At 47.9% G+C, this 21,668-nt stretch overlaps 1 protein-coding gene across 1 annotated transcript; it reads right to left on the bottom strand.

The window, feature by feature from the left end:
• Positions 1-6,435: 6,435 nt before the first annotated feature.
• Positions 6,436-20,810, bottom strand: LOC143770518 (FXYD domain-containing ion transport regulator 3-like). The gene is made up of 8 exons (XM_077260200.1): positions 20,665-20,810; positions 11,525-11,586; positions 11,058-11,099; positions 10,568-10,588; positions 10,403-10,477; positions 8,714-8,747; positions 8,242-8,282; positions 6,436-6,881 (listed from the first exon to the last, which is right to left on the bottom strand). The coding sequence occupies exons 1-8, from the start codon at positions 20,793-20,795 to the stop codon at positions 6,862-6,864; spliced, it is 426 nt and encodes a 141-aa protein (XP_077116315.1). The 5' UTR covers positions 20,796-20,810; the 3' UTR covers positions 6,436-6,861.
• Between the last annotated feature and the right edge of the window lie 858 nt (positions 20,811-21,668).

Here is a 21,668-nt window from a genome sequence, read left to right as displayed (position 1 = left end):
CGGAAGGTGAGTATATAATGATTTTTTATTTTTTTTATTATTTTTAACATTAGATGTCTTTACTATTGAGGCTGCATAGGCAGTGAATAACAGGTGTGGATGGGTGGATGATGGTGGTGATGGTGCGGTGCAGTAAATAACGAGGACACCAGGTTGCAGTCTCTTTACCTCTTTACTGACGATCTCTGGGTCCTCAGTCCGGAATACGGTTCACCAGGCTGCGCAAGTCCGGCCGGTCCAATGGCACCTCCAGAGTTCTCTTCACAGGTGGAAATCGGTGCCTTCCTACTAGCGCTATGTGTTGTGGTCCTTCCCTGCTGTGCTTACGGAAAGTCCCCCACAACTGTTGTGTCTGTTTCTTAAGTTCCCTCACAACTCGATTAGATGATGTTCTGCTAATCCTCCGTCCCTCCCTGGTGTTCTGGTCGGGACGGCACCCGTTTGACGGGTAGGCTCGGAGCTCTTCCGGGACCCTAGAGTCGCCCCTCTCCACAAGTTGCCCCCCAAGACTGCATAGGTGATATGTGTTAGACAGCCCACCTTAGACTGACTGTCCTGCCGCTGTTTGGAGTATTGCTTGAAGCTGAATGTTATTCTACTCCCTCGGCGTTCCGGCCACCGGTAGTGCGCCTCAGTAGGATGTTGCTTCGGTCTTACAGCACGACTCCTACTGGTATTTCTCCTTTGCGTGATCTCGTTTCTCACTCAGCACAATCTATCTTTCTTCTAATCCTTTCTTGGGCACCGCCGCTACCCGGAGCAGGCACGGTCCCGTTACGTTCGTTCTTGTTGCCAAGCCCCTGTCAGGATCCCACCCCTGACAGAGACCCTACTGTATCTTCCCCTACAACACCCTCTGCCACAAGGTGTTGCCTGGTTCCAACCCAGTCAGCTTTCTGATCTAACTTCCTGCCTGACCCCCAGTTTACCCACTATGGTGGGGAGTGGCCTAATGAATAGCACCCTTAGCTCCCCCCGGAGGCCCAGCTGTGAAATGTCTTGGTGTCTGTGATACCTGATCAGATGAACTCCTTCAGTGCCATCGGACACACCATAGCTCCCCATAGTGGCGGAGCCACAGTACTGCAACAACCAGGACTCTGGGGCGCTGCACTCCCCCCTGGTTAAACACAGTACTCCGGGACTGGGAAGAAAACAACAATACAAGTTAGCAAAAAGACATACAGTTTTGTTGAGTGCAATAACAATAAGTATACTTGAACAGGCTTCCCTTTATGGGAGGTAAGGACACTTGAACGTTACAAACATGGTTAAATATCATAGCAACATGCTATAAATAACTCTTCTTACCCAACCGGGTATTATACTAAGTGCAAAATTGTTGAACAATAATTTAACATTGCCTTTAAGGACATACACTCTGAATCCACTAAAGACCTTCCTATAATCACATTATAAGGTAATTTAACTTTTTCATTCTCCTTCTTTAGATCTGCAGGACCGCCTGTACTATCGGCACCAGACCTTCTGCCTCTCCTTTCGGTTACAGGACCGCCCCGTTCAGCCAGGGCCTACTGCCTTTTCAACTACTATACACAGTATAGAACATAACATTACTTTCAGTTTAAGAGCACTGAGCCATCTCTACATGACTCCTATGAGGACTCAGGGTTTACCTTCTATCCTAACTATCTATCAACATTATCAAAACATTTTCTATCGAACATTAAGCCTTCTCATTATCTTTCTTTCTATCATGCATGCTGGACACCACGTCTATCCCTACGGGCCCACTGCATCCTTCTTCTATCTTTCACCTTTTTCTTCTCAGAGAACATCATCAGTATTTCTTCACAATTAACTAATTAAATACATATAACTTTCTCATGTAAACATTATCATCTCTTTCTTTGGTCAAGACATTATTGCTTCCTATCTTAAAGCAATATCACGGTTTAAGCGCAACAAATGAACATCCCCTTTAAGAGGGGACCAAGTCTCTATGAGGTAGCACGCCTTCTCAAGCTACCAGTCCATACTCAGCAAAAGTTCCAGTGTGGTATCTTCACAAAGAGTCCTTCTTTAAGTAAAACCAGTAGGGAGCGCCTTTAATAAGGTGCAAACTATGTACAAGAAGTTCGGATCATGCACTGTTCATGATTTCAGCAGTTCTTTTTAACTAGAAACTTGTGCAAAACTTTAGAAAAACAAACAATTGGGATCCCAGGTCCACAGAAGGATCCCCTTAAGAGTTATCCCTGGACGGGTTCAGCAGCAAAAAATCAGGAACCAAACAGTTAAAAACTATGTACATCTTTAAAGCATTATGCTTACTCGTTCTTCGGTAGCCCCCACCGAGGCTTTACCTGGCAGGTGGCCCTCTGCGGCCCAGGCAGGTCGGTCTCCAAGTTCACTTCCGCGGCCAGGTGCACCCCGTGGGTTCGGGTCTCCTGCACGACCAGGTCGTGCGCTGCAATGAGGGTCTGTGTGGGCCGATGAATAATGCTGGCAGCAGCAGCAGCGGCAGCAGCGGCTTCAGCGGCAAGCTCCTCCCCCTCGGTGCGGGATACCGCCAGAACGGCGGTGCAGCGCTGCATGTCCCGAGCCCACCATCCGCTCCCCTTTAGGTGCCGACGGTAGGTGACTACATCCCCCGGCTTCAGGAAGGACTTGGCGCCGTCTCCACTCAGGCAGGGCTCCACTTCCTCCCGGGTGATGCGGACTCTTAGGGCGGTCCCGATCTCCTGCACGAAGCCCTTTCCCCTCTGGGGCAGGTATACAACCACCACGCCCCACTTCGGCAAGGAGCCCTCCAGCAGCTCACCTCGCGCCTCCCGCTCCACTTCACGCTGGAACTCTGCGATTAGATGGTTCCGATATTCCCCCCAGGGGAAGGGCCCAAGGTCATGCCCCCCCGGTGCATTGGTGCTAGACGGCGGGGACATCGGGGCGCCACCGGTCGCAGCAGTGACCGGGTCGTGTGCAGAAGTGAGGTGGCCATCCCGGGGATCGCGGCACTGGGTACCTCCACTTGCGGTAGCCCCTCCTGGGGAAGGCGTATGAGTAGGGGACCGTCCAGGCCCGGGATGCTCCAGCGGCAGCTCCCAAGGATCCAAATCCTCCAGCGGAGGCATGTCAGAATAATCCGCTGGTGACGGGGGTCGATGCGGAGCCATCCTTTTCTGTAGGCCTGTCCTGGTCTCCAGTTCCACCTCATCTGAGTCATAGTTTCGTTTCTTCGGTCTTCGCCCGCCATAGAAGATTAAGAGGCGGATCTCTCCTGTCGACGGGCCCGCCCTTAGGATGCAGCAATATTTAGACTGGGCGGCCATTACCCTTCGCGCTCTTGAGCTTGTCTACGCCCACTCCACGCCCCTCTTCTTCTCCGGCGCTCTCCTCAGCGCTGTAATGGCGGTGGATTTTGGCGGCAAGTGGCGCAGCACAGTCCTTGCAATAAAGTACAGTCCAAGCACAGTAAATCACAGTTCCAAGGCACACATGACCTGATCCTTCAGGCTTAAGTAAATCCTGTTCGTGACGCCAAGTTGCGGCGCCCCCACTGCCGCAGGGCCGAGGGGTTCCCGGTACCGGGCCTCCGAGTCTCTGCTCTGGGGTTGTCACGGCGGCTAGGCCCCGGTCCGTGACCCTGCTGTGGGGCGCTCAGTGAATAACAGGTGTGGATGGGTGGATAATGGTGGTGATGGTGCGGTGCGGTGCAGTAAATAACGAGGACACCAGGTTGCAGTCTCTTTACCTCTTTACTGACGATCTCTGGGTCCTCAGTCCGGAATACGGTTCACCAGGCTGCGCAAGTCCGGCCGGTCCAATGGCACCTCCAGAGTTCTCTTCACAGGTGGAAATCGGTGCCTTCCTACTAGCGCTATGTGTTGTGGTCCTTCCCTGCTGTGCTTACGGAAAGTCCCCCACAACTGTTGTGTCTGTTTCTTAAGTTCCCTCACAACTCGATTAGATGATGTTCTGCTAATCCTCCGTCCCTCCCTGGTGTTCTGGTCGGGACGGCACCCGTTTGACGGGTAGGCTCGGAGCTCTTCCGGGACCCTAGAGTCGCCCCTCTCCACAAGTTGCCCCCCAAGACTGCATAGGTGATATGTGTTAGACAGCCCGCCTTAGACTGACTGTCCTGCCGCTGTTTGGAGTATTGCTTGAAGCTGAATGTTATTCTACTCCCTCGGCGTTCCGGCCACCGGTAGTGCGCCTCAGTAGGATGTTGCTTCGGTCTTACAGCACGACTCCTACTGGTATTTCTCCTTTGCGTGATCTCGTTTCTCACTCAGCACAATCTCTCTCTCTTCTAATCCTTTCTTGGGCACCGCCGCTACCCGGAGCAGGCACGGTCCCGTTACGTTCGTTCTTGTTGCCAAGCCCCTGTCAGGATCCCACCCCTGACAGAGACCCTACTGTATCTTCCCCTACAACACCCTCTGCCACAAGGTGTTGCCTGGTTCCAACCCAGTCAGCTTTCTGATCTAACTTCCTGCCTGACCCCCAGTTTACCCACTATGGTGGGGAGTGGCCTAATGAATAGCACCCTTAGCTCCCCCCGGAGGCCCAGCTGTGAAATGTCTTGGTGTCTGTGATACCTGATCAGATGAACTCCTTCAGTGCCATCGGACACACCATAGCTCCCCATAGTGGCGGAGCCACAGTACTGCAACGACCAGGACTCTGGGGCGCTATATATATATATATATATATATATATATATATATATATATATATATATATATATATATATATATATATATATATATATATATATATATATATATACACATACATACATACATACATATATATATCACACACACACACACATACATACACACATATATACATATACATACACACACACAGTGGGTATGGAAAGTATTCAGACCCCTTGAAATTTTTACACTTTCATTGCAGCAGTTTGGCAAATTCAAAAAAAGTTCATTGTTTTTCACATTAATGTACACTCAGCACCCCGTCCTGACTAAAAAAAAAAAAAAAAATAAATCGTTTTGCGATGGTTCTACTCCTCCATTGGAGGCCAGCTGTGTGTAATTAAACTGATAGGACTTGGTTTGGAAAGGCGCACACCTGTCTATATAAGACCTCACAGCTCACAGTGCATGTCAGACCAAAGGAGAATCATGAGGTCAAAGGACCTGGCCAAGGAGCTCAGAGACAGAATTGTGGCAAGGCACAGATCTGGCCCAGGTTACAACAGAATTTCTGCAGTACTCAAGGTTCCTAAGAGCACAGTGGCCTCCATAATCGTTAAATCGAAGAAGTTTGGGACCACCAGAAGTCTTCCTAGACCTGGACGTCCAGCCAAACTGAGCAATCGTGGCCTTGGTGAGAGGTAATGAAGAACCCCAAGATCACTGTGGCTGAGCTCCAGAGATGGGAGAAGGGAGAAAGTTCCACAAAGTCAACTATCACTGCAGCCCTCCACCAGTCAGGCCTTTCTGGCAGAGTGGCTCGACGGAAACCTCTCCTCCAATTGAAAGCCCGCATAGAGTTTGCTAAAAAACACATGAAGGACTCCCAGACTATGAGAAATAAGATTCTCTGGTCTGATGAGACGAAGATAGACCTTTCTGGTGATAATTCTAAGCGGTTTGTGTGGAGAAAACCAGGCGGCACTGCTCATGTCCTGCCCAATACAATCCCTACAGTGAAACATGGTGGAGGCAGCATCATGCTATGGGGGTGTTTATCAGCTGCAGGGACAGGATGACTGGTTGTCATTGAAGGAAACATGAATGTGGCCAAGTACAGAGATATCCTGGATGAAAACCTCTTCCAGAGTGCTCTGGAACTCAGACTTGGCCGAAAGTTCACCTTCCAACAAGACAATGACCCTAAGCACTCAGCTAAAATAACAAAAGAGCGGCTTCAGAACAACTCTGACCATTCTTGACTGGGTCACCCAGAACCCTGCCCTAAACCCAATGGAGCATCTCTGGAGAGACCTGAAAATGGCGTCCACCAACGTTCACCATCCAACCTGACAGAACTGGAGAGGATCTGCAAGGAAGAATGGCCAAGGATCTGCAAATCCAGGGGAGGAAAAACTTGTTGCATCATTCACAAGAAGACTCATGGCTGTAGTAGCTCAAAAGGTGCGTCTCCTCAATACTGAGCAAAGGGTCTGAAGGGTCTTTCAGTTTTTCTTTTTTAATAAATTAGCAAAAAAATGTCTACATTTCTGTTTTTATCAGTCAAGATGGGGTGCAGAGTGCATATTAATGGGAAAAAAAATCTAACTTTATAGAATTTACCAAATGGCTGCAATGAAACAAAGAGTGAAAAATTTAAAGGGGTCTGAATACTTTCCGTACCCACTGTATATGTCTATGATTTTTTTAATACACACATTTTTATACATACACACATTGTGAGGAATGTAGCACAAGAAATAGTGAGAAACAAGAGACAAAATAAAAGTTGCAATTTCACACAAATATATATAATTAGAAGTTGTTTAATAAACAAACAGGAAGCAGATACAAATAAGGCAGTTTTCAGTTTTATTTACATTTTTTCTATTTAAAATATTTTTTTCTACAGTATCAATTTCAGGACATATATTTTAGTATTTAGCATTTTATTTCTGCTTTTGCTGCTCATTTTCTCAGATTTTGAAGCGTTTTGTCTTGTCCAAATATTAATAATGACCCCCCACCTCTCTGACTACATGAACAAAAAGCCTCAAACTGTGAGAAAACAAAACATTTTTATTGGATTAGCCGCCAAACACATTAAAGAAAAAGTGTTTATGTAACAAAAAGAAGGAGAAAGGCGACCGGGCGAGACGCAGTCGGGATCTTACGGCTTGGAAAAGATTAGGGGAAAAAAAAATTAAAAATCCTCCTCAGTTTGGATGATGGGTGTTCAGCAGCGACTGGCGCTCCCTGAAAGATAGAGGTGACAACGATCAGATATCAAGAGCAGAAAGTGTCAATACGAAATGTAAAGTCACCGTATTTCATTAACCCTGGACTAAGGGAACTTCAGAAAAATTCTATTAAAGTAGAATTTAGATTTAATTTTTCAGACATGTTTTGGGAGATTCAGACAAAATGCCCCTAAGAAAAAGTTGTGCAGGGAAAAAAAAAAATAACATTCCTCTAGTGCCACCTATGGGTAGCTAATCCAAAGTCTTTATACGACCCTTTAAGCCTTAATCCGTGCCTCGAAACACCTATCGCATCTCTGGTTTGGCTCTTCAAATATTTCTGTCCAGACCCCTACTCTCCTCTCCAATAAAGATCAGCAGAGCGTTGACCCATTAACCTTTCCCTCTGTTTTTTAATCAGCCAAAACGTCTTTTCTGTTACTTGGGACGTTAGAGCTTTATTTTTCCTGATGGAGCGGTCCTAGAAATCCCACCTATATATTAATATCCGGCTGTCTGCAGTCACCACTAGGGGGAGCTTCCCGAATACGGTTTATACATTAAAGTCAATAATAAAACTGTATGCACTCATCTCCCTCTAGTGGTGACTGTGACAGCTGCAATAACTTGCAACTTTGTGTCATTGCACAGAATTTCGATCTCTGGATCAGGAAAACAGAACACCTGCTCCTATAAAAAAGAAATTTGATTTATTTGAAGGGTGGACATTAGCTTTCACTAGGGGTTTAAGGACCCTTAATGTGTGGCTTGTGGCTCTCTGTGCAGCAAGTGCTCGAAGACAAGAGAGCAGCAAGCCATTGGCTTTCAATACTGTAGTCTCCGATCTCTTTAGACATGCAGCCTACATAATGAAGGGGATGAGAACGTATTGTCAGCAGGTCAGTACAGGGGAGCAATGGAGTCATCATTAATACTTTTAAACAGGCACTCTGGGGGCATTATTATAGGGGTACAGACGGGCCTTGTACTATTTCTATGCACAGACTGTCTCACGACCATCTATCAGGGCTGACTGTAGTTAAAGGTCACCTTATATCAGCCAAGATAATCATCTTTAAAGTGATTAACAAAATGAACCTTAAATTCATTATTAAAGTAAATATTTTAGACCCATTCAGGCTGTTGTATTTACTATGAAAAAAACAAGTCAGAATAGCTGCATAACCCATATATTGGGATGTGTATTTAATAGTTGTACGCAGCAGGAAAATAAATTTGAGAATCAACATTTATACATTTTTGCAGTAAGTACATCAGCTCCATCAGGTCTAAAACATATTGACTTTTCTACGGAGTTTGCAGTGAAAGAATCCACTAAATGTATCATAATCCACCATATAAATAAAACTCATCACCTGGAGTAATAAGCTGCGGGTCTTGGGATCTTCTCATTTGTCTGCAAGAAGAAAACAGAGATGCCCAATCAATGAATGAAGAGCGACCAACCATAAAACAAGATGACCGAAGAAGAGGGGCTACATGAGGATCCTGGTTTGGGATGCCCCCCAAAATGAAACAACCTTAGCAATGCTAAGTCTACGCATGATGGGTTCTGGGGGTCTCCGTATGTGGAGACCCTGCATCTCAGTCGGGTTCGTGTAGACCAAGGTCAAGGTTTGTTGGTGGCCAAATCTAAGTGACATCCATTGGCACCAGCAGTAGATGTGGCCCCGGGGCAGGTGGTCCTTCTCAGTGGGGGGGTGGGTAACAATGCCAGGTCTGGAAGCCTGAATACAATGTTTCCTCATCCCAACACTTGACTTTTGTATCCGTTTTGCCCCATTCTAAAGACCGACCCCACCATCGGCGAACAGCACAGAAACTTACTCCTTCTGGTTGAATTTACACCGGCATTTTCCACCTAAAGAAGAAAAGGATTAAAAAAAGTCAGATTATAAGAAATCGGTGCAGGAAATCAAAGATCTAAGAAAATGACAACAATTAGGAACATGTGAGGAGGCCGCTGAGCAGGGCAGGTGCAGGGGGCAATGTGCGCTCTCATAACAGGTCCCCAATGGAGATCGGAGGCCGCAGTGTTTACAATGTAACAGTCAGAGACCAAGAGGACGAACCCCCGCCGGACAAGACAGCCCAGCAAGGAGCCTAGTCATCAGTGCATGAAATGTCAGCGGCTCCGCTACATCCTGTACAGAAATCCTAAAGCAGAACAGATAGAAAAAGTAAAATGTCCACTAGTAAAAGGATATGTGATCAGTATATTGTTCTGTTACACAGCTCAAGATCCTCTGTATACACAATTACATAAGAATCTATGCCTGCTGCCACAAGGGGGCGCTCACCGCACACATTTATAATGGAGATCGGCCTGTATACAGAGAGCTCCCCCTAGTGGTAGCTGCAGACAGGATTTATCATGTATCTCTGTATACAGGGAGCTCCCCCTAGTGGTGACCGCAGACAGGATGTTATGTATCTCTGTATACAGGGAGCTCCCCCTAGTGGTGACTGCAGACAGGATCTTATCATGTATCTCTGTATACAGGGAGCTCCCCCTACTGGTGACTGCAGACAGGATCTTATCATGTATCTCTGTATACAGGGAGCTCCCCCTAGTGGTGACTGCAGACAGGATCTTATCGTGTATCTCTGTATATAGGGAGCTCCCCCTAGTGGTGGCTGCAGACAGGATCTTATCATGTATCTCTGTATACGGGGAGCTCCCACTAGTGGTGGCTGCAGACAGGATCTTATCATGTATCTCTGTATACGGGGAGCTCCCCCTACTGGTGACTGCAGACAGGATCTTATCATGTATCTCTGTATACAGGGAGCTCCCCCTAGTGGTAGCTACAGACAGAATCTTATCATGTATCTCTGTATACAGGGAGCTCCCCCTAGTGGTGGCTGCAGACAGGATCTTATCGTGTATCTCTGTATGCAGGTAGCTCCCCCTAGTGGTGGCTGCAGACAGGATCTTATGCATCTCTGTATACAGGGAGCTCCCCCTAGTGGTGGCTACAGTTAGGATCCTATGTATCTCTGTATACAGGGAGCTCCCCCTAGTGGACAATGCAGACAGGATCTTATCACGCATCTCTATACAGGGAGCTCCCCCTAGTAGTGGCTGCAGAAGATTTGGTGCAGTGAGACATACTATATATATATATATATATATATATTTTTTTTTTTTTAATTTATTAACCAGTGAATCAGAACAGAACATTAGATCTATTGTGAAGAACTTACACAAGTTAAAAAAAAAAAAATACTGAATCCTGCAGTTCTTGATGTACTAAAACTATGTATTTTTAGTTATATGGAGAATTCCATATAAATATTGTACACAATTAGAAAAATTGGCCATTTTCTTACATTAATGATGTCATGTCCCCCCCACGTCTGGAATTGCAGCCATGAAATACATAACCTGGATGTTTTGGGAGTGGTTTTTGTAGAAAGCAGACATTTTCCTATGCCTGGACTCCTTCTTTAATGTTTTATCAAGATAATGATGATATAAAAAATGATAATTACGGTTAACTTTGGACGACTCACTTATTAAAATGATGATTCCCATAGCGCACAACACTCCGGCCATAATGAGTCCGGCGATCTGCAGAGACTTGTAATCTAAGTGGAAAACCCAAGGATTAATCGACAGCCGATTAACAGGCAATTAGCAGCTCTGGGTTCCTGGAATGGGAGAGAATAGAAGCTTACCGTACTCAAATGGATTTCTCTCTAAAAACAGAAAAAAATAAAATAAAATAAATTACAAGAAAAGTTCCATAAGAAATATGAAACCGTTCATTATTTTATCATCTACCCCTAATCCAGAATATTAGAATTCAGTTGTTTAAAAGACCCCGTGAACTTCAGAATTGGGACCCTTGTAGTATCTGCCGGTGGTCCGTCCAATTCTGCCCTTAGCAATAGATAAAGCTTTGGTTTGGGGGAAATATTTGACTCTCATGAATCTGCACTGGAACTAAACTCCTAGAAACTCCAAATCGTTCTGACATTGTTGCAGAAGTCGATGTAAAGTATCATTTTATGTTGTTACAACTTTTCTTTACAGGTTTTTTTTTTTAAAAAAACAAACAAACAAAAAAACCTGGTAAATATTTTGAGTTGACGCAAAGAGTTGGCATTTTTACAACGTGGCCTCATTTCGGAGGACTTTATGTACTTGCACTTTGGAGACACTGACCTGGGGGTTCTGCACCTGACGTAGCGAGGAGAAGAGGCGCAGCTGAAACAGGAGGAGGAACAGATCAGATAAACAATGAATTAGACGACTCGGAATCTGGTAAAACAGGATGGGACGACCCGCGGCTTTATGGCTGCGCTACAAGTTAAAGAGAGAAATTGGAGTTTTTGGAGTAAATGTCACAAAAAAGTGTTTTTTTTATGTTGGCTTCTTGACATACTGCACCAATGACCATTGGGGAATGGTCGTATTCGACCATCGGGGTAATATGTGTATATTATGCCTGTGCTCCAGTGTTAGTCAGGTCTCTAAATTGTTCCACTTCTCTCCAGGACTCGCATCTTCCCACCCATTTATTTCCATTTTACACAAGTAATTTGGTCACTTGGATATTTAGGTTCCCGCCACATTGGGAAGGAAGTGAAAATTTTAGTATTTTTTTTCTTTCTCACCAGTTTCATACTTACAGGCCAACATCAGAAACAAAGCGACACAGACGTCCGGCATCTTCAGGTCAGGAGATTCCACCCTGCCAGGAGCGAAGCGGAGAGAGTGAGCGGAGGCGCCTTGTAATATGGAGGGACGTAAACTCCCAATGTGACACATTCCTTTAAAGTGCACCTTTGATTTTACCCTTGTCCCTCTTGGTTTTCGTCCCCTTCTAAACATTCTAAACATTGAGGTCATTGGAACTAGCATGGAGGGTGGGAGGTGTCCGGGGAACATGGGGGCCCCTAATGGGGGGAGATTCAGGACTGAAGCTGGAGTGTAAGAAGTTTTAGACGGCGCAGATGAACTTTAGGGGGAACATCACTTAAAAGACAACTTGTTCTGGACCGTGGCCAAATATCTGCAGCGATCAGAGGGGAAGAAAAATCTCTTGCCCGACGCTTCTCACCATTCTTGCTGTACCAGATATTGCAGCTCAACAGCAATTATTTTAATAAGCTGCAATACCAGACAGAACCTGCAGACAGGGGTGGCGCTGTTTCCTAATCCTGGGCAATCCCTTGTAGGAAAGGGGGCATGGAGAAAATCATAGGACTCACGTCCCCCCGCCACGGTGGGCATTTTATTCCATTTTTGCACAGTCTTGGCCGACAGTCAAGATATGACACAGCTGAAACATGTGCAACCAATTGATGAAGCAGAACCGAGGCGATACCATCGAGGGGTCAGGCGCAGTTCAGACAGATACTGACTCATCCAGAATATTCTGTGCAGGGTTCTCTTCTAGAAAGGGAACAGTCGGTGGCAGCCATCCAGAGAGCAATAGCTGCAGTGCCCAGGGAAGGATGTCAGCGATCGCCTATTCCCTGCAGGAGGGAACAATACAAAATAAATAAGGCCGACCTGCAGTACCGGACACATCCTGTGGGCAAAGGTGGGCGCTATTGGAAGTTATGTTTTTCTAATCCTATCAGTCTACATCATTTCTAATGGCGCCGTTTCAAAAATTATATTTATTTTTTTTTACTTTTCGAGGCACAGATAAGTCTTAGATGTTTTATGATCTGCCTTCCAGGGGGGCCAAAATTCTTTAGAGTAACGGAAGCGGCCGGAGAGGGACATGGGGTTGCTGCGGTAACACTGGCAAACGAATTAATAATGCACGGAGGAAGGAGAATAAGAAAGGAAACCGGCAAGTTCTGGATAAAGATGAATGAAAGACAAAGTTCTGCAGAGATGGACAACATTAGTATACAAGGCGGAAAGCGGACGGGACGTTGGGGGAGGGGGAACATGGCGGCACGCCAACTAGCAGAATGAGAACAAAACTTCTAAGAACAGAACTAATCGCCCCTATTGGGTTTCCGGAGAACCCGAATGACAAGTGACGAATTCCTGAACAAAGCTCTGAGCCACAAAGACGGATACAGGGCACCAGGAACTAGTACTCCCAGCAAGGCCCCTGGAACTACTACTCCCAGCAAGTATCGCCCCAGTGCCCCTAAGGGAGTCCTAATCTTCTGTATAATCCTAGTTTCTGATATCGGGATTACGCAGGATTACCGGAGATGTAACGAGTCTGTCTGCTGCTGTGTCCTCGCCTTGTGCAAACTTGTATCTATTGCAACATTGTTACCATTTATTGGGGCTGGTGCAGACTGGTTATGACTGGAGCCGCCACGATAATTGGTGTAAGGCAATAGGGGTTAATAAAGTATAGCAGCAGAAGAGAAAACATCAACATGCCTCCGAACGGTTAAGAATGGCTTTTGAGTACTTTAAGATGTTCCCATAGCTGGTGCCCTTTAAAGTGATATCATCACCACAAAATATAAATCAACTTAGCAACTTTCAAACTAGTAAAACAAACAAAAAATAAATTGTTTTTTAGTCTCCAACTTCTTGTTCTAGGAAATGCACATCATTATTAGAAGCAATAGCCTGACTGACCCTACAGTCTGTATAGAAGCATCTAATGAGCGTGTGCAACACCTCTATATACAGTAGATAACAGGATCCATCATTCACAATAGGTGATGTCACAGCTGACCTCCTCCTGTACAATGACTGATAACACCTCTATATACAGTAGATATCACAGGATCCACCATACACAATAGGTGATGTCACAGCTCACCTCCTCCTCCTGTACAATGACTGATAACACCTCTATATACAGTAGATATCACAGGATCCACCATACACAATAGGTGATGTCACAGCTCACCTCCTCCTCCTGTACAATGACTGATAACACCTCTATATACAGTAGATAACACAGGATCCACCATTCACAATAGGTGATGTCACAGCTCACCTCCTCCTCCTGTACAATGACTGATAACACCTCTATATACAGTATATAACACAGGATCCACCATTCACAATAGGTGATGTCACAGCTCACCTCCTCCTCCTCCTGTACAATGACTGATAACACCTCTATATACAGTAGATAACAGGATCCACCATTCACACTAGGTGATGTCACAGCTCACCTCCTCCTCTTCCTGTACAATGACTGATAACACCTCTATATACAGTATATAACACAGGATCCACCATTCACAATAGGTGATGTCACAGCTCACCTCCTCCTCCTCCTCCTGTACAATGACTGATAACACCTCTATATACAGTAGATAACAGGATCCACCATTCACACTAGGTGATGTCACAGCTCACCTCCTCCTCCTCTTCCTGTACAGTGACTGATAACACCTCTATATACAGTAGATAACACAGGATCCACCATTCACAATAGGTGATGTCACAGCTCACCTCCTCCTGTACAATGACTGATAACACCTCTATATACAGTAGATAACACAGGATCCACCATTCACAATAGGTGATGTCACAGCTCACCTCCTCCTGTACAATGACTGATAACACCTCTATATACAGTAGATAACACAGGATCCACCATTCACAATAGGTGATGTCACAGCTCACCTCCTCCTCCTGTACAATGACTGATAACACCTCTATATACAGTAAAAAAAAAAAAAAAAGTTTCAGTAATAATATAGCAGCTTTATACACTTAGGCTAGGGTCACATTGCGTTATGTGACCGCGTTTAACGGACTACGTTACACTGCGGCATAACGCGGTGTTAACGTAGTCCGTTAACGCCGCCATAGCCTGTAATGGAGAACGCGTCGCTAGCGCCCGCCCACATTGGGCGTGCGCTAGCGATGTGGCGTCATTTGAGTGACGGACCTCGGACGCTGCTCGCGCCCGAGGTCCGTTCCTTGCTAGTGCAGATCGGACCCTAGAGAAGCATTGCGTTAGCGCAATCCGCTAGCGCTATGCGCTTAACGGATTGCCCTAACGCAATGTGACCCTAGCCTTAGCCTGGATACTGACTGCGCGTCAACTAATATGTTGGGCCATGAATTGACCTCCCGATACCCCGGGCACCCCCCTGCATGTCTCCCCTTCCTCCAGCCCTGAGCCCTTTATTTCCAGGATCGGACACACAATATCTCCTTGCAGTAATTGAACACGGCGGCGTTCCGTGTCGCTGCCTCATACACATGAAATGCCGCAGGTAGCGGAGCCGGACACCTGTCCTAGGAAAACAGATGCCGACACATTGTAACAATTCTATTCTCTCTGCAAACATCTGAACAAGCAACAGAGAAGTGAAACCAGACACAGCGCCCCATAGACTCATCAGGAAGCACAGCAACAAGACGTCTAAAATAGAAGAGAGACTACAACCCCCAGCAGGACAGGGAGGAGATGACAGGAGGTGCGGTCCCTCTATAACACTGAGGACTAAAACAGATATGTCTCATCACCAACAGCGGAATCATGGATTTATGCTACATGTGTATATGGCCAAAGATGCACAGCACCAGCTAAGCTAGGTGACAGCACCAGCAGAAAAGTGAGTGCAGCTCTGGAGGATAATACAGGAGGTAACTCAGGATCAGTAATGTAATGTATGTACACAGTGACTGCACCAGCAGAATAGTGAGTGCAGCTCTGGAGTATAATACAGGATGTAACTCAGGATCAGTAATGTAATGTATGTACACAGTGACCACACCAGCAGAATAGTGAGTGCAGCTCTGGGGTATAATACAGGATTAACTCAGGATCAGTAATGTAATGTATGTACACAGTGACTGCACCAGCAGAATAGTGAGTGCAGCTCTGGAGTATAATACAGGATGTAACTCAGGATCAGTAATGTAATGTATGTACACAGTGACTGCACCAGCAGAACAGTGAGTGCAGCTCTGGGGTATAATACAGGATGTAACTCAGGATCAGTAATGTAATGTATGTACACAGTGACTGCACCAGCAGAATAGTGAGTGCAGCTCTGGAGTATAATACAGGATGTAACTCAGGATCAGTAATGTAATGTATGTACACAGTGACTGCACCAGCAGAATAGTGAGTGCAGCTCTGGAGTATAATACAGGATGTAACTCAGGATCAGTAATGTAATGTATGTACACAGTGACTGCACCAGCAGAACAGTGAGTGCAGCTCTGGGGTATAATACAGGATGTAACTCAGGATCAGTAATGTAATGTATGTACACAGAGACTGCACCAGCAGAACAGTGAGCGCAGCTCTTGAGTATAATACAGGATGTAACTCAGGATCAGTAATGTAATGTATGTACACAGTGACTGCACCAGCAGAATAGTGAGTGCAGCTCTGGAGTATAATACAGGATGTAACTCAGGATCAGTAATGTAATGTATGTACACAGTGACTGCACCAGCAGAATAGTGAGTGCCGCTCTGGAGTATAATACAGGATGTAACTCAGGATCAGTAATGTAATGTACACAGTGACTGCACCAGCAGAATAGTGAGTGCAGCTCTGGGGAATAATACAGGATACATAACTCAGGATCAGTAATGTATGTACACAGTGACTGCACCAGCAGAATAGTGAGTGCAGCTCTGGAGTATAATACAGGATGTAGCTCAGGATCAGTAATGTAATGTATGTACACAGTGACTGCACCAGCAGAATAGTGAGTGCAGCTCTGGAGTATAATACAGGATGTAACTCAGGATCAGTAATGTAATGTATGTACACAGTGACTGCACCAGCAGAATAGTGAGTGCAGCTCTGGAGTATAATACAGGATGTAGCTCAGGATCAGTAATGTAATGTATGTACACAGTGACTGCACCAGCAGAATAGTGAGTGCAGCTCTGGAGTATAATACAGGATGTAACTCAGGATCAGTAATGTAATGTACAGTGACTGCACCAGCAGAATAGTGAGTGCAGCTCTGGGGAATAATACAGGATACATAACTCAGGATCAGTAATGTATGTACACAGTGACTGCACCAGCAGAATAGTGAGTGCAGCTCTGGGGAATAATACAGGATGTAAGTCAGGATCAGTAATGTATGTACACAGTGACTGCACCAGCAGAATAGTGAGTGCAGCTCTGGGGAATAATACAGGATACATAACTCAGGATCAGTAATGTATGTACACAGTGACTGCACCAGCAGAATAGTGAGTGCAGCTCTGGGGAATAATACAGGATGTAAGTCAGGATCAGTAATGTATGTACACAGTGACTGCACCAGCAGAATAGTGAGTGCAGCTCTGGAGTATAATACAGGATGTAACTCAGGATCAGTAATGTAATGTATGTACACAGTGACTGCACCAGCAGAATAGTGAGTGCAGCTCTGGAGGATAATACAGGATGTGTATATTCTTTTACCACACTTTATAGTTCTCTCTGATCTTTAAGAGCCTGTTGAATTGCTGGAGAGGACTGAGGACAGCTCTGGAGGAAGCAGTGAGGGGGACACAGGCGGGGGCAGGTGACCCTTTCTCAGATGCCCAGTGTCCGTGGAGACGTTGCTCTCTGCCGATCAGTCGCCGCTTTGTTGAAGTTTCAGGACAGGATTTGGCATTTTCGGTTCTCGCCCCAGATAGATTTACAGTAGGAACATTCACTTTCCTCGTCTGATGGCGATCAGAGACCCCCGCACCTCGAGCTGGGGCAGACGGGGTGTCATTATTAGGTTTGGCAGTATTGGGGGGACACGGACATTTCTGAGGGGAATAGGACGACTCCTCTCATCAGATCTCTCCTGACTTTGAAGGGGCAATGTAAGCAATTCCCCACTGGTTTTATGGCCGATGTGTTCGGCCTCTAAGGGGTTAAATAATAAGGAATAGAGAACAATGTGAGGACACGTCTGCAGCGGAGGACGAGCGCGACACACCCAGCGCCAAATCCTGCAGGTGACGCCGAGAGAAGAAGGGTCTATGGGACCCCGGGAAAGAGGCCGCTGTATCTAAGCCACAGTGACTGCTGCGTATCTAATCCCATCATGTGTGATACTGGGAAGCAGATCCGCATGAAATTATTTGTGAGGTCCCCCTGGGTGCAGCCGGAGCGGGGGGGGGGGGGGGGGGGGGGTTCAGACACATGGTGCAGCTCCCCTCCATCCCCCCCCCCCCCCTTCATCACCCCAGACAGCAGGGCTGCAGACAGATAAGAAGCTGCTGACCCGGCTCATCTCCGCCACTTATCAGCAGGGTCCAGAGGCCGCTTAGCCCCCCCCAGACAGAAGATGAGGGGCTCAGCAGTGCGGCCCCCCCTTGTGACTCCAGCACAGATCTAAAGGGGGCTCCTACCCAGAACCAGGTCCAGACGGGGGCGAAACAGCAAAGACTGTCACTGGACCGAGTCGGAGAGCAACCGCCCCAGCGGACAGCACCCCTCCAGCGGACAGGACCCCTCCAGCGGACAGGACCCCCTCCCCCCAGCGTCATGCATTTGTTCTCAATGGGGGCGATAAACCAGCAATACAGGATGGGGCGCAGCACAGAGCATCACATCAGGAACCTACAGGGTGGGCTCAGATACACCAGCTCAGTCAGCACAGAGCACCCTACAATGTGGGCTCAGATACACCAGCTCAGCACCCTACGGGGTGGGCTCGGATACACCAGCTCCGCACACAGCACCCTATGGGGTGGGCTCAGATACACGAGCTCCGCACACAGCACCCTACGGGGTGGGCTCGGATACACCAGCTCAGTCAGCACACAGGACCCTACAATGTGGGCTCAGATACACCAGCTCACCACACAGCACCCTACGGGGTGGGCTCAGATACACCAGCTCAGCACACAGCACCCTACGGGTGGGCTCAGATACATGAGCTCAGCACACTACGGGGTGGGCTCAGATACACGAGCTCAGCACACAGCACCCTACGGGGTGGGCTCAGATACACCAGCTCAGCACACAGCACCCTACGGGGTGGGCTCAGATACACCAGCTCAGCACACAGCACCCTACGGGGTGGGCTCAGATACACCAGCTCCGCACACAGCACCCTACGGGGTGGGCTCAGATACACGAGCTCAGCACACAGCACCCTACGGGTGGGCTCAGATACACGAGCTCAGCACACAGCACCCTACGGGGTGGGCTCGGATACACCAGCTCAGCGCACAGCACCCTACAATGTGGGCTCGGATACACCAGCTCCGCACACAGCACCCTACGGGGTGGACTCAGATACACCAGCTCAGCACACAGCACCCTGCAGGGTGGGCTCAGATACACCAGCTCAGCACCCTACGGGGTGGGCTCGGATGCACCAGCTCAGCATACAGGACCCTACGGGGTGGGCTCAGATACACGAGCTCAGCACACAGCACCCTACGGGGTGGGCTCAGATACACCAGCTCCGCGCACAGCACCCTACGGGGTGGGCTCGGATACACGAGCTCAGCGCACAGCACCCTACGGGGTGGGCTCAGATACACGAGCTCAGCACACAGCACCCTACAGGGTGGGCTCAGATACACGAGCTCAGTCAGCACACAGCACCCTGCAGGGTGGGCTCAGATACACCAGCTCAGCACCCTACGGGGTGGGCTCGGATGCACCAGCTCAGCATACAGGACCCTACGGGGTGGGCTCAGATACACGAGCTCAGCACACAGCACCCTACGGGGTGGGCTCAGATACACCAGCTCCGCGCACAGCACCCTACGGGGTGGGCTCGGATACACGAGCTCAGCACACAGCACCCTACAGGGTGAGCTCAGATACACGAGCTCAGTCAGCACACAGCACCCTACAATGTGGGCTCAGATACACCAGCTCAGCACACAGCACCCTACGGGGTGGGCTCAGATACACCAGCTCAGTCAGCACACAGCACCCTACAATGTGGGCTCAGATACACCAGCTCCGCACACAGCACCCTACAGGGTGGGCTCAGATACACCAGCTCCGCACACAGCACCCTACAGGGTGGGCTCAGATACACCAGCTCAGCGCACAGTACCCTACAGGGTGGGCTCGGATACACCAGCTCCACACACAGCACCCTACGGGGTGGGCTCGGATACACCAGCTCAGCACACAGCACCCTACAGGGTGGGCTCAGATACACCAGCTCAGCACACAGCACCCTACGGGTGGGCTCAGATACACCAGCTCAGCATACAGCACCCTACGGGGTGGGCTCGGATACACCAGCTCAGCACTGTACCCCACAGGACAGGATTAGATGCAGTGGGTACAGTCTAACACAGATTGCGACGGGGATCTGCACAGTATGAGGGTCCGCTCCTCCATCTGACTGGTGGGCACAGATCCCTACAGACATTTTCTGCAGCCACAGAGCATTAACCCCTTCACTGTGCGGCTCCTGAATCCAACGTCCCAGAAAATCATCCTAAACCTTCATCCTGAGGAAACAACTCAGTTCTCAGGGTGAAATAAAGCCGGAGACAAGTGAGCAGGAACCGCAGGAGCCCAACACCCTGGGATAGCCCAACACCCTGGGATAGCCCAACACCCTGGGATAGCCCAACACCCTGGGATAGCCCAACACCCTGGGATAGCCCAACACCCTGGGATAGCCCAACACCCTGGGATAGCCCAACACCCTGGGATAGCCCAACACCCTGGGATAGCCCAACACCCTGGGATAGCCCAACACCCTGGGATAGCCCAACACCCTGGGATAGCCCAACACCCTGGGATAGCCCAACACCCTGGGATAGCCCAACACCCTGGGATAGCCCAACACCCTGGGATAGCCCAACACCCTGGGATAGCCCAACACCCTGGGATAGCCCAACACCCTGGGATAACCGTGCAGTGTGCACAGCGCGGACTCACCTGGGAGGAGATGAGCGGAGGTGGCAGCAGCGGTGGCCGAGGAGCAGCTCCAGACTGAGGCAGCGCCGCCCGGTGCAGGTGTGAACAAGCCCCGCAGCCGCCCCTCCCTGCCGGCGCCCCGCCCCCCGCATTAACCCCCGCGCCGCGGCCGCATCTCTGCGCTCATCTCCAAACCTTCTCACAGCTGAGGCTTTGTTACAATTGGATCAAGCGTCCTCTCTGCCCGGACTGATACATTGTAACAAACTGCACAGATGATTGTTTAGACTCGATACAATTGTAGCAAACCCTCAGCTGTGATAAGTCCAATCACACTGAGCTTTTCTGCCGTTTTTCCATGCGCTTTTGGTGCATTTTGGACCATTTTGATCTACGCTGTGATTGAAGGGATTGACATGTTGTGACTTAAAAAAAAAAAGTTTTTTTTTTCAAAATATTAAATATAAAAAAAACACAAATTGCATCAAACCGCGTGTTTTTAGCAATAACACAAAAACAATACAAATATAAAAACGCACTGTGTGAACAATCAGTTTTTGGTAAGTTTTTTTTTTACGCTGCGCATTTTTTAAAAACCCAAGAGACCTATTTTAGCCAATGGGTGCAGAAAATGGGCAACGTGAAAGGCTCGTCGTTAAGGATCTGTCTGCGTTCACACTCGTGTCAGCGGGGAACTTTCTTCCATCACTTTAGGACCTGGAGATTTTGGAAAAATTGCAGCAAAACAAACCCCACTCCCCTGTGTGTTTTGTCCTTAGAGGGTAAATATTGACTTTTAAAAAACGCAACACGTGCACAAAAATCGCGGAATGCATTATAAATGATGGGATGCATAATGGATGCGTTTTTTAAGAGTTTTTATAGCGAAAAAAGCGCGAAAAATCCTGAACGTGTGCACGCAGCCTTAGGATTTTGCTGTGTCCAGTAGGTGGCGCTAGAGGCCCCATATGGAGGGTCCTGAGAAGGTGGGGTGTGGAGTTCAATCGCACTGGGGCCCTGGACAC

This window comes from Ranitomeya variabilis, chromosome 4 (assembly GCF_051348905.1).
Source record: "Ranitomeya variabilis isolate aRanVar5 chromosome 4, aRanVar5.hap1, whole genome shotgun sequence".
Taxonomy (NCBI): domain Eukaryota; kingdom Metazoa; phylum Chordata; class Amphibia; order Anura; family Dendrobatidae; genus Ranitomeya; species Ranitomeya variabilis.
Note: the sequence above shows the minus strand (reverse complement) of the source record. Positions and strands in the feature narration are given on the sequence as shown.

What these genes read in the sequence shown, in the direction of transcription:
- LOC143770518 (XM_077260200.1), bottom strand. Translation starts at nt 20,795, where the DNA reads ATGCGGGGGGCGGGGCGCCGGCAGGGAGGGGCGGCTGCGGGGCTTGTT. An exon ending in CTCCGCTCATCTCCTCCCAG is followed by an intron (nt 11,587 to 20,664) that starts GTGAGTCCGCGC and finishes CGCTCCTGGCAG; the next exon opens with GGTGGAATCTCCTGACCTGA. An exon ending in TTTGTTTCTGATGTTGGCCT is followed by an intron (nt 11,100 to 11,524) that starts GTAAGTATGAAA and finishes CTCCTGTTTCAG; the next exon opens with CTGCGCCTCTTCTCCTCGCT.